Genomic DNA, 19,325 nt, shown 5'->3' with positions numbered 1-19,325 from the left:
GAAATCCATGCCCTATTATAGGTAGAAAGTAACTAAATTGACACAAATGAAATAGAATGTTGATATCTGGAATTTCAGAGTTGGAGCTATTCCCTAAGTAATATTAAGTTTTTACAACTTTAACTATAGATATATTAAAAAAGTAAAAAAAAAAAAATCTGTATTAAAACACACTACTAGAATAAGTTGGGACCCCTCCACCACCCAGTGCATGTGTGTGTGCACATGTATGGGGACACACACAATACATACCTCAAAAGGTCTGCAGTACTTTTTGCAATACTCAATTCTAGGCATCGAGTAAATAGCATGAAACATATTTAGTTTCCTCAATAATAGACAAATTCATGAATGAGATGTTGCATACGGCAAAAAGCATATCGGCTTTTACAGACAAAATTTCTCCACTGTTGGGAACATGGGACACATACGTTGAATCAGTTTAGCACAGCGGATGAAGCACAATGCCAAACATGACTGCACAAACCTCGCTGGAAAACTGGGAGGCCCGACTGTCTTAGGTCTGCAAATTTCACAGCCACACCTCATGTTCCCCGAGTCCCGATGCAGCTCAGTGGTGGACGGTGTTTGCACCTCATCACACTGATGCGTGCTGACTGAGGCAAAGGTGGGGAGAGGTTTAGGTTTCTTCAGTGAAGGAGGGAGGTTGTAGATAAAAGGGCTAATCCTACTTAAAATGGATCGACTGATGTATGACATTTAGGGGAGAAATTACAGAATGACAACTTCTTGTCCTAAGGAGGGATTCTACTGAATAATTCTGTTCTGCTTTAATTTTCCAGTGAGCAGGTAAAGAAGAGTAATCTCCTTGTAACTTATTTCACCATGTGATTGTCAGCTAGTCCATTACCTCAGCCTTCCATTTCCACTGGGAAATGGGGTATTAGGTGAGACTATAATTAAGGAGGAAGTTGAATAACCACTGTAAATACATGTTTCATACAGATAGTAAGCAGGGGGCAGAGTCCACAAGAGCTGACTCTGGTGGGTTTATTACAACAAGTATTAAGCATTTATAAAGAGACTAGTGAATGGTGTAATCTATGTTGGAAATCACAATTACAAATAACTTGCATGAAAAATATCCTTTTAATCCTTACTCAGAATCAAAGAGGAAGGAAGACATCAACTGCCAGACAAGTTGGACACCAATTCAGAGCCAACTCATTATGATACAAATTGGACCCAGGAATGAACAATCAAAGCAGCAGCCCCAAAGATGGAACTTTTTGGTGACTTCCTTTTCATGGAAATAAACAGACTATCACAGGGGAGATTGCTCAGAGGCTTAGATGAAAGAAACAGATCTAACTGTCACTGAATGGGCTCACTGAATGGGCTGGGGCTGGGTTGGCACAGAAAATAAGATTGCTGTATGGATTAGAAGGCACATGATTATTATGAGTAATCAAGAAAGAAACAGGAGAAGAACGCTTCCTCGTAACAAACCAATCATCAAATCAGAAATGGGAATCCGCTATGCCCAGCGGTGATACTAAAGGATGGGTGATTAAGGTAGCTTTAAGAGTCTCAGTTTAAACTTGACTGTCTTCAGAAAATTAAGACATAATCATAAAATTTTGGTAAAAGCTGTGTTTCAGTCCAACTCCCTTAGCCCTTGTTTGCAATCAGGTCGGCGCCCTAAGTCCACCAAACCTATACAAGTCTGCGTATCCAGAGCAGCAGACCTGGTGCCACTGACGGAGAAGGTGTATTCATAGAGCAGGATTCTAATGCTGTCTTGAAAATAAAAATTAATCTTGCTATTGAGAGAGCTGGAAGCATGCATTCCCACAGCACCTAAATGGTGTCATGAATAAAGATGGTGATGATCATTATGATTTGTAAGAAACGATGGCAAAATGTATGCAGACTTTTCCAGCCACTTGCTGTATGCATCTACTCATCCATTCCTCCACTCACCCTCCCACCCCCCTGCCATTTACTTGTTCACCCCTCATCCTCCCATCCAGCCCCCCACCTAACCAAACTCTGAGCCAGGCACATGAGCCATTGCTGGAGGTACAGGCACAGAGACCACAAGTTCCTGCCCTTAAGGTGCTCACAGAGTCAATTTTAAAAAGTGCATGTGCCTAATTTCTCACAATTACACATTGTGAGTCTGGGAGATCTTTTGCTGTTACTCCTTTCTTAGGATCAACAGTACCTTTGCCAAAGGGTGGACTAGGAAATAAAGTTTGTCCAAAAGGTCAACCACTGTTGGAAATTCTCATAAAGGGCATTGTCTTAAGACAGTGCTTTCCACTAGAAATACCATGTGAACCACATATATAATTTCCAATTTTCTAGAAAAGATATTAAAACAAAGTGAAAAATCAGATGCAGTTACTTTTAATATATATTCATTTAACCCAATATATTCAAGTATTATCATTTTAACATGTAATCAACATTAACATTATTAATGAGATATTCTGCATTCTTCTGTATGTGTTAAGTCTTTGAGACCAGTGCTATGTATGTTGGCACTTACAGCACATCTCAGTTTAGCCACATTTCAACTGCGTGGTGGCTCTGTGATGACCTGCTGGACGACACAGGCCTAAGGAAACAGACCCACTGTTTACAACTTGGGTTTGTGATTATTTTTGGATTAAAGATAATTTAGTCAGTTGCCTTATCTTCCATATTGGAAAAAGGTCTTTGCATTCTGGTTCTTGGGGACCTTCTTGAACTGATCTGTTCAAATTGTTCATTTAGTGTCTGTCATGTATCAGGCATTGTGTCGTATAAAATCACAGACATTTCTCATTGAATCTGAGACAGCACAGCCTGGTGGTTATGAGCATGGAGCCAGACTGCCCGGGTATGGTTACAGCACTTACAATGTAACTGTGGACAGTTACTTAACCTCTCCGTGCCTCAATTTCCTCATCTCATCTATAAAGTGGGTAGGAAAAATAGTATCTTCCTCATAGGGTCACCGTGAGGTTTAAATGAGTCAATATTTTTAAAGTGCTTAACACAGCATCTCTCACGGAGCAAATACTATACAGGTGTTTGATAAAACACATTTTAAAAGTTGCAAAGTTTTAAATGAGTCTGCATTTTTCCAACTAGATAAGGAAGTAAAGCCTTATAGTTTAGAATTAGACTAAATCAGAAGACCTGGAGGGTCTAGTGAACGTTTGAAAGTCACTTAATCTATCTGTACCTCAAGTTTCTAATTTAAAAAAGGCAGAATATTTTTGCACACCTAATTATTAAAAAAATACTGTGGATATAAATGAGATTCTACAGGCAAAACACTTCGAAGAGTTCCAGTTAGTGGTGATCATCTCTACGAAGCCAAGGTATTCTGGTTCTCATAATTTTATAGTTAATGGATGGGTACTGCAAATAGCTATGAAGAATGCATCTGTGAGGCTCCATCTGCAGAAGGAGAAATGACTCTTCATTCTCCTACCATTTACACATGCTGACATTTCGTTTTAATTTCTGTTGCTGGTCTATTTTTCTCCTGACCTTTATGCTTAGCAGTGCCAGGCCCCCAGTGAGAAGCTCCCAACTCTGACATTGCCTGGCATCTGAAGCATTATCACTCCCATAATTAACAGTGACTGGAAACAAATAATTTAATTCTGGGCAAGTGAAAATGAATCAATGGTGTCAACTCCATTTCCCATCTTCCTAATTTTCTGTAACAAAAGAGGAGAGGGAAATGTCTGTTCTCTGGCATGAGATTCACTTAGGAAAGTGAGAGACAGCTGAATAACTGGTGATGCCCCACTCCTCATTCCCACAAAACACTGCTGTCCCGGCAGGAAAATCATTCTTTGTGCTGAATAAATAAAGTCACACAGAATATGGTAGCTGGACATATTTATGTTTCTAAGAAAATATACTCATGACTTAGTGTGTTGAATTAAGAGGAAAGCACATTCAGAGGGATGCCCATCTATCACAAAGCCAGGTACACCTCAGGCTAAAACAAGAGCTCCTTTCAGCCTCCTTTACATGCATGAACAGGAATACAACACAGCGCTGCTAATGATGCTTCAGCAAGGTTAAAGCAAAAGCCTGTGGCATTTGCAATAAAATCAACACAAAGGCGTCTTAACCTTGCATTCAGAATGCACAGTTTACTTCTTTACAGAGTGGCTAGTTCGAAAGGACTTCATTGCAACTGAAGTCCACGCTGTGTCATCCCTGGTTCCATCACTGAACCTTCATCTGTAAAACGAAGGGTCTGGACTGTGACCCACAATTTCTCTTCCTCCTCTGAAATCCTCAGTGTGTGGAACTGGTGGACAGGCACCATACCGATGTGGAGATTCTGTCATTTGCTATGTCAGTTTCAATTATGCATTCTGGAACTGGAATCCACAAGGTAGATTCAGGGACCCATTGGACCCACTGTGAGATGTATCTGAGCTACAGCTCCACTGATCACCTGACCTCATTAAGTCTCTAGTCTGACTGGTGGAACACAGTGACATTTTGGGTCTCCTGGAATTAGTGTCAGTTCAGAGCCAGTGTCTAGTAAGCCCTGAAAAGTCTGATTATTTCCTTTTCCCTCATTCAGTTACCCTGGTAAAAGGCTATAGGTCCTTTCGGGGAAGGATGGACAGTATAAAAATTCAGCAATGTACCAGAGTCCTTCCACCAGAAGACCTGGTCTCCCCTTCCTTCAAGGGGTTCTGGGTCTGTAAACTGGCTCAAATATGGGATTTGATTGAGGGGCCATGACTCTGCTTTTATGATGCAAGTTAAACTTCTGGTCACTTGACTTAGAATGCTTCCCCTTATGCAGATCAAGTAAGACTTTACTAAACTTCCCATCTATTTCTCTTCCGGGAACACCATCGGGGAAGGTCCACGCTGCTCAGACTGTCGCACTGCTGCTGTGACTAGTGTCCTTTACAGTAACCCCGCCCACCTTGCCTTGAGCGATTAAGCAGCAAAGAGCAGGCGGACATACCATGTCAATCTCTGCCCTCTTGGAATTCACGTGCAGGTGGAAAAAAGAAGTAAACACATAAGAAGCAAGTGTTTTCAGACATCGGTCAGTGCAACCAAGAAGACAAGACAGGGGTCTGTGGTGAGAGTCCCCGGGAGGGGTGGTCTCAGGATGGTCCATCTGAGTTTGCCAGAGCTGAGGGCTCTGGGAGAAGCTCCTGCAAAGGAGAAAGGATGGCAAGAGCGCGGCTCCCGGGAAACACGTGGAGCACTGGAGTGTCTGAGCACCACAGGCCCATGACAGAAGCATTCCCAACATTCTGAACCTTACTTCCTTGGTCAGCTAGATTTCCTCAATTTAAAAACCAGACGGCGGGGAGGGCATAGCTCAGCGGTAGAGCACATGCTTAGCATGCACGAGGTCCTGGGTTCATCCCCAGTACCCTTAAAAAAAAAAAAAATATATATATATATATACACACACACACCTAATTGCCTCCCTCTAAAAAATAAAGAAAAAGAAAAAGAAAAACCATGTCAGATGTAGGTGAGGGGAGCTGTCTAGTAAGGAGGAACAACAAGATCTCTTATTTAAGGTCTCTATGGTCAAAGTCTTAACCCTTTGGCTTAAGTTTTCTTTTTCTTTTTAATTGAAGTATAGTTGATTTACAATGTTTTGTGATTCAGTTATACATACACGTATATATATGTATTCCTTTTCATATTCTTTTTCATTATAGGTTATTACAAGATACTGAATATAGTTGCCTGTGCTATACAGTAAGATGGCTTAAATTTTAATTAAGAAAGTTTAAATAAACACAACATTGTAAACTGATTATACTTCAATTAAAAAAAAGAGAGACAGAAAATGAAGTTTAAATAAAAAGAGACCATGTCAAACTGTCAGCTGCTAATGTGCTGAGGTCAGAAGTAATGGGCATGAGAGAAGGGTTTCAATATTATATGCCTTTAAAGCGAGAAGAAGCTTCCAGTGGAAACCGGTCTCTCGTTCACAGTTCTCACTGTTTTCGCCTCCTTCTGTGAGCCTCCCACGCCCCTTGCTGTTACCTCTCTTCGGGGACTGACTAGTTCTTAGTAGGTGGAGCTGCCTGAGTGTCTTTCCTCTACGACCAGTTGGGAAGCACCTGGGGGCCAGGGCTCATCTATATCCATGAAAGGTCTCTCATGGTTTCAGGGATAGAGCAGATGCAAAAGTGTTTGTTTCTGTTGCTTTTTGACCTGAACTGGAATGGAATTGGAGAAAACTAGAGACTCGGCTGAGACCACTCCAAGATCCAGAAACAGGGTGCCTGGATGAACCCTAGAGCTGCTGAGAAGCTCTCTGTCACAGAGGCCACACTCCACATGTGACATGTAGGTAACATGGACCAGAAACTCAGCCGAGGGTGACAGATCACCTTCTTCATTTCCCTTAACAACCGCATTTCTCAGGTCCCCTCAGCTGCTGGACCCCACAAAGTTCCGGGTGTTTCGCCACCTGGGCCCAGGCGAGTCAGCCCACACTCCTCCCCCAGCCCCGCCCCCGGCCTTGAGAATCTCCATCTATCCCAGAGAGCAGGGATGCGTCCTTTTATGCGCCTGTTTTCTCCCAAGTCTTTGCCCGTGATTTCTGTTTCATTCCTGGGCAAGACTTGAAATTTCAAAGTCAGAAAGGAGCTTCCTTTCCCCTCCCTCTGCGGTCACTCTGAGACCACGAGCACAGGATAGCTTAGCTGAATGAGCAGGAGGAAGAGCAAAGAGAGAACAGGGAATGCCAAACAGGAGGTGTGTGTGTGTGGGGGGAGGTGTTTCTAGATATTACACTGCATTTCCTTCCCTACTGTGTACTCTTAACACATTACCTCACTTGATCCTCAGACTCCAAGGTAGGAATATCAAGTACTGTTATTTCCCTTTTACAACAGATGAAGCAGGTTGGAGAGCCTGAGGAACGTTCTCGAGGTCTTGTAGGGAAGGGCAGGGGTGGCACGGACTTGGGTTTCTGGGCTCCCAGTCCTATGCCAACTTTGCAAAGGCACACAGCGGATAAGCCTCCGGTACCACAATTTATAGAACCTGGCTGAGTTAGCAATGCACAGTAAACTGTATTATTTAGAAGTCTGCAGCCCTGAGCTGCTAGCTGAAGAATGATTTCTCTGCCATCGGGAAGAGGACGATGTCATGAATATACCCAAGCAGTCTGTCTCTGTATTGCCCTTGAATTAGCTTCCAGGCAGTCCCTTATTTTGGAGTATTTTGCAGCCACCAGAATGGCCCTTTTCTCTGCAGTCAGTTGGGCTGACCATGTCATCATCCAAACTGGCACGTAAAATTGCCGTAATAATTTGACCACAGTCAGGTACTTTTGAGTCTGGCATTTCCTGGATAAGGCTGCAAATGGAAAGGACAGGAAATTTCAGAACTTAGGTGATTAGCCTTCTCCTGACAGGCTAGTGGTATTACATTGATAAAAGAAAGCAGAAGGAAGCTTTCCTGGTGGCAAGAATGTCTTATCCCATGGACCCTGAGAAGGTTCTTTAACAAACAGACCCAAATAACACCTGTTCATCCTGAGGGATGTCAATTCACTCAGCACTAGGTCTGCTGTAGTCCCTTGAATCTATGAGCCAAATTACCTCCCCAAGGACGGCGGATGTAGCTAGTCTCACACAGAGCTCTGAGCACCAAGGGTCCCCTCCGCTGAAGAAAAGTCCCCTTTCCCCATCATTACAAAGCAAATTATTGGTTCTGATCATTCTTTTCCAAGGAAAAAATATTTTCACACTTTCCCAAACTTTCTAACTCTCCTGGTTTACTGGAACAGTTTACTGGAGTGTCTTCACTTTAATAAAGGAAAGCTTGTGAGATCTGTGCAACTTAGTAACGTGTCTGCAGTGCCCACTGTATGCAGTGGGCATCAGATGGAGAGGCCATAAAAAGATAAAAAAAGAAATCAGAAAAATCTGCGGATAATCCAACAATCTCAATATGTGCACAAATCTTGTGGTAGCAAGTGATATAAAATTTTTTCAATGTTTTGAATGAATTATAAAGGTGACCCATTAGTCTGCATGGAGAAATCTTCATACTCTTAAGTAGCCCACTTATACAGTCTTTCTCTCTGAAGCCTTATATTCCTATTAATGTTAGCTCTGGTTTTAAAGTACTGCTGAATGTAATTAAGAGACATGGGATGCAGCTTGCTGAACTTCTCTTTTGGCAAAACTGTGCTTTGCTGTGTGGGTACCACGATCATCAACCACTACAGCTGATCTGCTTCTCAAATTCATAACCCAGCACTGTCTCTTGCCCTTTCTTCATTCATTTTTATTTTATTTTGTATTATTCCTGTAGATTCATCTTATGCTAAGAAAGAATGTCTCTAATGAATGTCTCTAATGAAAACAAAGTTCTCAAGCATGAATCTGAAATTTTCTATTTTCACTATTTGTTTTCTTGGACTCTCATAATTGAGCTGTTGGATTTTCCTAAGCTGTGTGATTCACTTTGTCTAGGAGTAAGTGCTTCAAGATCTTTAAAGAAGACGATTACACTATTGGCTATACTACGCCACTGCACTTGGTTAATAGGGTAACTCCTGTTAATTCAACAGAAACTTCCGAAAAGAACGTACTGAATCTCAAGAAGCAGGCTTCCCAACTAGTTAAATATGCTGTTAAGATAGATAAATAAAACAACATTTACTTGAGATATTCTCATCGTGTATTTAAGAGCATGCTTGAGTGGTTCAAATCTTTAATTAGTTCATAATAGGTAGGACCAGAGCTGTTTCTTGCTTAAATTCTCAGAAGAAAAAAACCTTTATGATTGCACACTGCCAAAGAAACAGCATTCCGTTAAGAACAATCCCCATTTCCGATATCTCATTTTATTGTGTTTTGCTTTACTGTGCTTTGCAGGTATTGCGTTGTTCACAAATCGAAGGTCTGTGGCAACCCTGCATTGGGCAAGTCTGTCAGCACCGTTTTTCCAACAGCATTTGCTCACTTCAAGTCATTATGTCACATTTTGGTAATTCTCCAAATTGGTGGTGTTTCAAACTTTTTCATTATTATTATGTTGTTATGGTGATCTGTGATCAGTGGTCTTTGATGTCATCATGACAACTCTCTGAAGGCTCAGATGAAGGTTAGCACTTTTTAGTAATAAAACATTTTTAAATTAGAAAAAAACAATACTCACTTCCTAGACGTAAAACACTAAAAGAATCGGCCATGAGAATACAGATGTGTGTTCCCTTCTCTTCGGGATTTAAAGGTTGATAATTATATTTTTAACCAGCATTATGGCTCCTAAGGAAATGCATTAAGGGATACTTTCTTGGTAACGAGGATCTCTAGAGTAGAAAACATGTACATTATGCTTTTATGTAGAATAAATACATTAGTATAAAATATGAAGGAGAAAACCTTACCCGAATCCAGAAAGTAAGCGACAGAAGAGAAAGAAGCCATAACCTTGGACAAATGACGAAAGGAAGGCAAAGAATCCGTTGATAGACATGCAAATCAGAAGAGACTGCTTCCTTCCCGCTTTGTCCGCCAGTCCTCCCCAGAAGAATGCCCCCACCATCATCCCGAGGTACACTATGCTGCCTGCAACACACAGAAAACAAAGAAACACGTCAGAGATTGGGAGTAAACAACACATGTAACAGCAAATGAACAAGGGACAAAGTGCATTCCAGAATTCTGCGTAGGAAAACCTGCCTTTAAAAATAGACCCTTTCAGACACACGAATCAGATTTCAGCTTGGAAAGCAAGCCCTGTGGGCTACCTTTGGGTGCCATGGCCGATGGCAAGGGCAAAAGACAAAACAGTCACATGCTCACCAGCCTTGTGGGGATGGGTGCCCAGTGGGCAGGCATAAGGACTCTCCATACAGAACAGTTCTGCAGTTTGACTTACGGCTGTGTCACCTTTGGTCCAAATGCCCAGCTTAGTACCATGACAAGGCCAGGATTAGAGACTGAGTCAAAATGGATCCTCCAGACTGCTTCAAATCTCCACTGTAGCAGGTGACCTGGGCCAAGGCCAGACCCTTAGGGAACCTCTAAAAGATTCCATGGGTTCTTTCTCTCCAATCCTTCCTGAAAGCCCTGGCCCTTCCTTGGGAAGGAAAGGAAGTTAGGGAAGGTAAGATGACAAGAGTTCATCTTAAAATAGTCTCAAATCCTCTCAAGAGAAAGCTTTTTCTTGGAGTCAGGAATTTAATGAGCCTAAGGAGAACGGAAGTCACTGTTAGTAGTCTGGGAATTGTCTTTTGTGTTAGGTTTTTGGTCTTTTGTTTTTATTGAAGTATAGCTGCTTTACAATGTTGTGTTAGTTTCTGGTGTGCAGCAAAGTGATTCAGTTTTATATATATATATTCTTTTTTCATATTTTTTTCCATTATGGCTGATTATAAACTATTGAATATAGTTCCCTGTGCTAAACAGGACATTGTTGTTTATTTTATCTATAGTAGTGTGTACCTGCTAATCCCAAACCCTAATTTATCCCTCCCCCACTCCATTCTCTAGTAACTATAAGTTTGTTTTCTATGTCTGAGTCTGTTTCCATTTTATGAATAAGTTTATTTATATCATATTTTAGATTCCACGTATAAGTGATATTATGTGATATTTGCCCTTTTTTCTGACTTACTTCACTTAGTATGATAATCTCTAGGGCCACCCATGCTGCTGCAAATAGCATTATTTTATTATTTTTCACGGCTGAGTAGTATTCCAGTGTGTGTGTGTGTGTGTGTGTGTGTGTGTGTGTGTGTGTGTGCGCGCGCACACGCACACACACGGGCATGCACTTTTTTTTTTATTCATCTGTTGATGGACATTTAGGTTGCTTCCATGTCTTGGTTATTGTAAACAGTGCTATGAACAATGGGGTGTATATATCTTTTTGAGTTTAGAGTTTTCTACAGATATATGCTCAGGAGTGGGATTGCTAGATCATATGGTAACTCTGTTTTTAGTTTCTTAAGGAACTTCCATACTGTTTTCCAATACAACTGCACCAATTTACATTCCCACTAATAGAAGAGGAGGGCTCTCTTTTCTCCACACCCTCTCCAGCATTTATTATTCATAGACTTTTTGATGGTGGTCATTCTGACTGGTGTGAGGTGATATCTCATTGTGGTTTTGATTTGCATTTCTCTAATAATTAGCAACATGGAGCATCTTTTCATGTGCCTATTGGCCATTGGTATGTCTTCTTTGGAGAAATGTCTATTTAGGTCTTCTGTCCATTTCTTGATATATTTTTTATTCCCTTTTTTCTTCTCCTTCTGGGATCCCCATTATGTATAGCTAGGCATGCTTTATGTTATCCTATAGGTTGTGTATACTGCTTTTTTTTTTTTAATTTGTCTTTCTGTCTGCTGTTCTGATTGGGTGATTCCCATAATTCTATCTTCCAGATCATTTGTTATTTCTTCCGCATTATTCCATTTGCTATTTATTGCCTTTAGTTCAGCTTTCATGTCAGCAAATGGGTTTTCTAATTTTATTTGGTTACTCTATAGTTTGTAGTTCTTTTTTATAGTAATCTTCATCTCTATTGATAGCCTTTCTTAATTCCATCAGCATTTCTATTACCTCTCTTTTGAACTCAAGTTTATTGGATTGGAGAGGTCTCTTTTATTATTTGTTCTTTCAGAGGAATTCTCTTGATCTTTTAATTGGGAATGGTTCCTCAGTGTCTTCATTTTACTTACATATCTCTGACTCTGGAAGAAACAGTTATCTATTGTGGTCTTGAAGGACTGTTTTTATGTGGGAGCATCCCTGTGTAGCCGACATGAGTCTAATATTTATGTTGCAAAGGCTGTTTTTAGTATGGATATCTACTACATCTTTCCTCAGTGTGTGCTCACCACTACCCCCTTAATAGTGGTTTTGCAATGACCAGAGACTGCACTGGATATTAAGCAGGGCCTCCTCTTTGCTCTGTGGTTGTCACAGCCCTGATGGGGGCTTGGAACAATTTGGGAACTGTTAAATGCATCATAGTTGGCTTTGCTTTCATAAGGGGAACACATGGAAAATCAAGAGTTAGATAAATGTCCCTCTCGGCATCACTAAGTTCACACTTGAATTTCCTAATTCTCTTGCTTCTTCTGAAAAACCAAGCCCCCACAGGGTCTGTCCAGAATCTTTTACAGGATGCAGTAATATTAGGTATGGCAAATGTTACCCACAGGGGGTTATCTAAAAGGCTGTGCAATGTTTAGGGGAAATGGCATGATTAATAAATGAATATTTGGCTTTAAAAAAGTTGCCTACTACGTCTTTAATCCATTTCTGCTTTTTCCTTTGCGTCACCAGAGCACCATTTGACCAGTTCCTTCTCAAAGGCATGTTCAAGATACTCAGCAGCATCTAAATTACAAGCTAAAAAAAATACTGCTTTAGATTTTTGAGAAATATCCTATTTAAACATTCACCCCAAATTCATTTGCTTAACACACAGTTAATGAATCAATATGAGACCCAGAAGGAGACCATTTGGCCAAGTTTGGTGACCCCACATCAATGATATGCAGCTGCTGCTTTGCAGATAGCTGAGTACAGACAGCTACAGTGAATTATGAATGTTGGAGCAATTACACAATAAAACAAAACAGAAGCTGTTTTTATTTAGACCAGGTACTGCAAAGAGGTGGGTGGTCACCCTTTTCCTGGGTTGGGGTGGCATATTTTTCTCTGTACTACTGGGCTGACATCATCCTTCTCAATAAAGAGATTATTCATATCATGAGGCCCAATGCACATCAAGAAGAAAGAATATATCCGCACAAGGCAAAAGCACCCCAAAAGCAGACAGATTCACCCAGGGAAACGCATATGCAGCATCTCTCTTATTTATGGCCTAAGAGGCTCAAGCTTGCCACTCACACCTCTCAGAAGAATGGTAGTAATTATGCTTCTTCTTACTAATGTCTGTCTTTAAAAATGCCTACAAATCAGAAAGTGAGCTTCCATACATTAGGAGTGGCCCGTGGCTGCTGCAATCTAAAGACCTGGAAATCTTTCTTGTAGTTCCAGCCCCAGGAAGAACAACAACAAAATGGTTACTAGCAATTGCAGAACCCTCACCAGTTCTAAATGTTTGCATGAACTAACTTATTTAATCCCCAAAACCACCCTTTGAGGTTGATACTGTGGAAGTGTGGTTCATTGGTGGGGAACCTGAGGTACAGGGAAGTTAATGATTTGACCACAGAAAAGGGGTAGCGGGGACTACATCCCCATCTGTCAGCAGTTCTTTGCACAATATCATGATTCCTTTAACAACCCTGACTGCCCTCCTGTGAAAACATCCCTGTTTGTCCAGTTTCCCGTGTGACGGGTACCACCTAAAGTTGAAAGCGGTACCTCAAATGTCTCTGAGGTGCCTTCTCCCTGAGGACCACCCTCATAGAATTAGAGTTAAGCCTGCTTAGTGGAAAATTAGATGGGAAGCTAGGGGGAAATGGTGCTTTGTCTTACCAAAGCATGTGACAAGGGATGTACAACCTGTTCTCGTTGCACACGTCCCCAGTCCCTGAGAGTAAGGGAGTCGATGCTGAAAACAGCTGGGTGGTGCCAGAGCAAAGATGAAGACTTAATCACTTGTTCAAAAGAGAAGCTCTTATATAAGATATCTTAAAGAGACAAACTTACAGAAGCAGAGAGTAGAATGGTGGTTAACAGATAATGAAGGGAGGGAGAAACAGGAGGTTTTAGTCAACAGGCACAAAGTTTCTACGCAGGATGAATACGTCCTAGAGATCCAGTGTATGGTATACTGCCTGTACTTAACAATACTATATCTGGATACTTAAAATTTTGCTAAGATTATAGATCTTATGTTAAATGCTTTTATCACAAGAAAATTAAAAAAGAATTTGTTCAAAGATAATATTTGTTTTATGTTTAAAATAAAATATATAATTTATATTTTTATTAATAAAAATTAAATAGTAAAACTATTAAAATTGAAAATTCATTTGATTATCCCAATGAATATAGAATAGTTGATAAAATTTAAAATTTATTATCAATTAAACTCTTAAAAAACTAAAAAAAAAAAAAAAAAAAAAGAGAGAGAGAGAGAAAGAAGGCTCTTGCACAATATTCCAAAGAAGAAGTTGTAACTCCCTTGCTTTCCTGGGGCAGGAGGGATGATGCCCCTATAGGGTGGGTCTCCATATTCCATTGTCCCCTTCTTCTGGGCAGTCACCTGCAGCCACCTCTTCGCTAAGCCAGATCAGAGCTTTATGAAGTGATGCTTCCAGTACTCTAAGTGTTCATAACTGGATGCTAGATTTCTCCCACCCAACAGTAGCATGAGGACACAACCTTACCCTGGGAACTTCTCAAACCTCAGAAGTAGTCAAGTCTGAGAGACCCGAGCTTGCCCTTGACTCTTGTGATCGAGACAGCTTAGTGACTTGACAAGGGTCAGAACACCTTCATTTACTATTATTAGTATCTTGTACTTACACTACTTGAAAATAAAACTTAAAAATAATCCTTATTAGGGGCCTTAATATATAAAAGAGTAAAATTAGAATAAAAATGGTCCATCCTTCAAGTCCCCCAGATATCCACATATGTATATATAAATCCAGATAGGCTTACATGACCAATAAGTCAAACCACATAGAAATGTATAAAATGAAAAGTTGTCTTCTCGCCCACCTTTGATCCTCTTCCCAAAGGTAACTATTATCACTTCCTTTTCTAATTCTTACAGAACGTTTATACATATAAATATATAAAAAATGAATACCCTATGGGAATTGCCTATGAAATACATGTTTTCCCCCTGTGCAGTGTTTTATCTTTTCTCAGCTTGTATTTAGGATTTCTAAACTAAGCAAACCAGAAATAAATCTGTCAGGATTTTAATAACTTCTTCAAAATATATTTCATATATTTCAGAAAAGCATTCATTATCAGCTAATATAGGAAAAATCAAATGGTTATTTTTCCATCTCCATTATTTCTATGCCTAACGTAAATACACCCTCATCTTCTTAAAAGAGAGGCTATTAAATTCAATTTTAAAGAATTTTTTGAGCACCCACCATGCCTGACTTTTTCTGAAGTGCTAGAAATATAAGGATTTATAAGTCATGATCCCTGACCTCAGAGGAGGGAAAACTTAGCAAACTTTCTCCCAACCCTTATTCTAAGCCAGGAGAGAAGGGAGACACTTTCACAGACACTAGTTTTTAATTTTTAAAAAATTTTTATGTAATATTTAAAGGTTATTTCCATTTACAGTTATTACAAAATACTGGCTATATTCCCCATGCTGTACGATACATCCTTGAGCCTGTCTTACACCCAGTAGTTTGTACCTCCCATACCCTGCCATGTTGCCCCTCCCCCGTCTCCCCACTGGTAACCACTAGCTTGTTCTCTGTATCTGTCACACCCATTATTTCACACAACCCTCCCAACAACCCCACTGATCAGGGCCACCACAGAGAGGGGCATCCAGGCCATAACCTGGCACAGCCTCCTAGGGGCATATGACCAGGACAGAACAGTGCTAAAGTGTGCACTTAGGTACCTGGGCTCAGGGTCCCTGAACTCCCTTTCTATTCCATCAAGATAGCTTAAGAAGCTCATAATTCAGTGAGGGAGACACAGGTACATAACTGAATGAGCCCAGTCATGAGGAGTGCACACTGATGGAGGCGTAGCTGGGAGCAGAGGGGCGGGAGGTGGCTACTAATTCTGACTGTAGCCTCCAAAGAGGTTTTGCTGAGACGGGAACACCTGAGAGGATTCTGAAGGATAAAAAAATTTCAAGATAGCATGAAATTCCTCCATAACTGACAGGTTTAGAAAAATATATATATAGATTCAAGCTGTATCTCACTTCTATTCTGGCTAAAAATATGTTTCAGATCCAAAGGTAATAATCTGTGCCTACATTGGATTACTATTGATAATCAGACTGTTCCATTGGGCGTGCTATGCACAGAATTAAGCCTACCCAATAGCTTATTTGAGACGAACAGCACAATTAGAAGACATATTTTTGATCATGTGATCTAATTAAACTTCTGACTGTCAGCAAAGGCATGATGCAAATAAAAGTGGAAACACCCTGGACCCCTCCCTTGTTTGTTTGCATGTTTCCATTTTGTCCTCATGATGTCCTGACAGTCAGTCCTTGAAAACTCAGGGCAGGGATGAACTCTTGACATGGACCAGCCATCTCTGCTCTCCATTCCTCAAGATGCTGCTGACGGTCAGAAGTTAAAACTTTTTCAGTTCAAAGTCCCTTAGTCTACAAGTGGGAAAACTGAGGCTGAGAGAAGCCAGTACTTGAAACCAGGTGTTCCAGACCCTTGTTCCTCAGAGTATGACCATTGGACCAACAGCACTGGCACCCTGGGGGGAACTGGCTAGAAATGCAGACTCTAAGGCTCCACTCCAGACCTACAGAGCAAGAGTCTGTGTTTGAACAAGGTTCCCACAGGATCTGTGTGCACTTTAGAATTTGAAAACACTTCTTAGGCCAGTGTGCTTTCCATTAATACACATAACCTCAGGGGAGGGTATAGCTCACTGTTTGAGTGTGTACTTAGCATGTACGAGGCCCTGGGTTCAATTCCCAATCTCTCCACTAAAAAATATTTTTTTAAACTAATAAGTAAACCTAATTACCCTCCTCAAAAAAATTTTTTTAATTTAAAAAACACAAAGCAACAATAACTTCTCTAATACATTTTTAAAAAATGAATGTTTCTTTTTCATTAAAGTATAGCTGATTTACAATGTTGTGTTAATTTATTTGGGGGGAGGTAATTAGGTCTGTCTGTCTCTCTGTCTGTCTATCTATCTAATCTATCTATCTATTTTTTTAATGGAGGTACTGGGGATTGACCCCAGGACCTCGTGCATGCTAAGCACATGTTCTACGACTGATCTACTTTTTTTTAAACTTTAGTTTGTATTTGTCTAATATATTTGAGGGGAGGAGATGCAGGCTACAGAATATTTAAACTCCAAAGATCAGAATAAGCAAGGTCTCCCTGCATGAGCTAGAGATCTCCAAAGGGCAAGGAGAAACTCTGTGCCTCCGAGGATCTGCCCTCCTTAGGACTAGTAGAGGCAGACTGCCAAAGTGGAGAGAGGCCAGGCTGTGATTCTCAGATCCTTTCATGAGTCGAATGATGACCTTAATTCAAGCCCTCCTGGGCTTCCAGGAGGTTGAACCTAGCCTGAGAAATAAATGTGACCTGAGGCTCACTCGCCCCTCCCACCAGAGCTCAGGCTCTGGCCATTCGTGGCCAGCCAGCTCTGGGTTCAGGTCTGTCAGAAGACAGAAAGAGGCCCCAAGCATGACCTCCCCATTAAAGGTCTTTTCTAACATGGGGACTGATTCTACTTTATTTAATCATACCCTCATTTCCCCTGACAAATATCACATTTCCATTTCTGTCTCTCTGCTGTGCTGTTTTTGATTCTTTCTGACAGTCCCTAAGGGGGCACAAATTTTCCCCCCAGCACCACTTTAAACCACATTTAAACTAAACAGAACCATTTTAAGAAATGGAACAGTGTTTTTCTCATAATAATTTTAGCCAATAGTTTTCTAAAAATTGTTTTAACCACTTCCGTTATCCATGGCTGATGTATTACCCTATAATTCATTACACCATTTATCTACAGATTGATTTTCAATTTAAAGCATTCTCTGGTGGTGTTCTGAATCCAGTGATAAATAATCTCTACGAGGCAATGCTCATACTCACTCACCTTTTAGACGAGGATTTTTCTTAGGTTAAAACAAAATTTTAAATCAAAGTAAAATAATATACTATGATCTATTGTATTCACAGGATAAGAAAAAAATGCTTTATTCCTTCAATTATGCTCATTATTTTTTAGATATCACGCAAGAGGTGGATGCATTTATTTCCCCAAAGGTAGGGTTTTCTCCCACAAACTTGTGTTATACCTGTAGTAGAAGCCCACTTAGCCCATTCTTACTTAACCCACTTGATGGATTAACCAACCTACCTACAAACACACTAAGAATTACTCCCTATCTTCCTTCTGCTTCCACCAGCCGTGCTTTAGGCTGTGTTTATACCCAGCCTGCTTTGTGAGTTCTGCTGTTTTTAGTTACATACCTAATTAAACAGGAGTCACAGAAATCACGAGACATGAGTGTGAGAGGAACAGGAGCTACTCCTAGGAAGATCAACTTAAAAAAGACTTGGGGAAGGTTGAGTTGCAAAAGTAAATATCTAATACATTTATTAGATTAATATATGAAATAAATATCCTTGTATTAAATAAATATTTATTAAATAACTATTAAAATTTATTAAATTATATAAAATAAAATTGTATTAAATAAATGTGAGCAATCCAACTCTAAAAGACCGAGAAAAATCATAAAAAATGAAAGATTCTGTGCTTCAGTTGCGGCACATTAAAGAAGTTAAAACTGAAAAATCAAAGCCACATGATGGAGATGCAAGAAATATGACGGGGTGCTTCATTTCAAAGCTCCCCACTCAAAGGGTGTCTTTGCTTCTGCACGGGAAGACGGTCGAAGGGATGCAAGACCCTGTGTTAAAACACAGCGCTGAAGTCCTTACATTTATATTGCTGCATAATTTCCTGCTTTAACCAACTTTTCCATGAACTGATCAATTACCAGTCTGGATTTAATTAGATAATGGGGTTTCTACCTTGCCTCAGAGGACCCCTGAAAACATGCTTTGCTTTTAAAGAAATCAGGTTTGCCGAGCCATTTGAAGAGTCACAATTACCCACTGAGTGGTTTATCTCATCACTGAAGGCAACACAAAAACAGCATCCCCTTAAGGTCAGTTCCAGGGCTCACAACCTTCCTTTCCCCTACTTCCTCAAAGATTCCTTTCTTTTCACTGTGTACTGGAAAAATCCCTGGAAAGAGGGCCAAGACATCCAGGACTAGTTCCGGTCTCCCTCTGACTAGCTGTACGCCGTCAGGCTGGCCTTTCAGCTTCCTCCTGTCAAATGGTGGGTGATGGTCAGCTCCGCAAAGCTAGACCAGCCTTTCTCTTCTGTCTGTCTGGGGGACAGAGGAACCTGTCTTCCTTCCTGGCCCCTTATGGGTCCTCCCCACCTACTCACTGATGTGGAAGCTTTCACAGCCGCTGCCCAGGAGTGCTTACTGCTCCTGGACCCTCAAAATGATGGGCAGCGAGTGTAGCCATCCCTCAGCCACACCCCACTGCAGTCTGTAACAGGCTGATTCCAGGGACCCCTGTGCCTCCCCTGCTGCCCTTGCACCCACTCAGTTCAAAGAAGGCTGCAGCATCCTCTTTATCTACAATTTGTTATCTCTCATTATTA

At 40.7% G+C, this 19,325-nt stretch overlaps 1 protein-coding gene across 2 annotated transcripts in view; it reads right to left on the bottom strand.

The window, feature by feature from the left end:
* The window catches only part of SV2C (synaptic vesicle glycoprotein 2C), a 222,153-nt gene that overhangs the window by 122,444 nt on the left and 80,384 nt on the right, over nt 1-19,325 (bottom strand). For both annotated transcript variants that reach the window (XM_032474507.1, XM_032474496.1), the window contains exon 3: nt 9,380-9,560. In XM_032474507.1, coding sequence (XP_032330398.1) covers nt 9,380-9,560 — 181 coding nt within the window. The remainder of the gene's footprint in view (nt 1-9,379; nt 9,561-19,325) is intronic.

The sequence above is a fragment of the Camelus ferus genome, chromosome 3 (genome assembly GCF_009834535.1).
Source record: "Camelus ferus isolate YT-003-E chromosome 3, BCGSAC_Cfer_1.0, whole genome shotgun sequence".
NCBI classification, from domain to species: domain Eukaryota; kingdom Metazoa; phylum Chordata; class Mammalia; order Artiodactyla; family Camelidae; genus Camelus; species Camelus ferus.
Note: the sequence above shows the minus strand (reverse complement) of the source record. Positions and strands in the feature narration are given on the sequence as shown.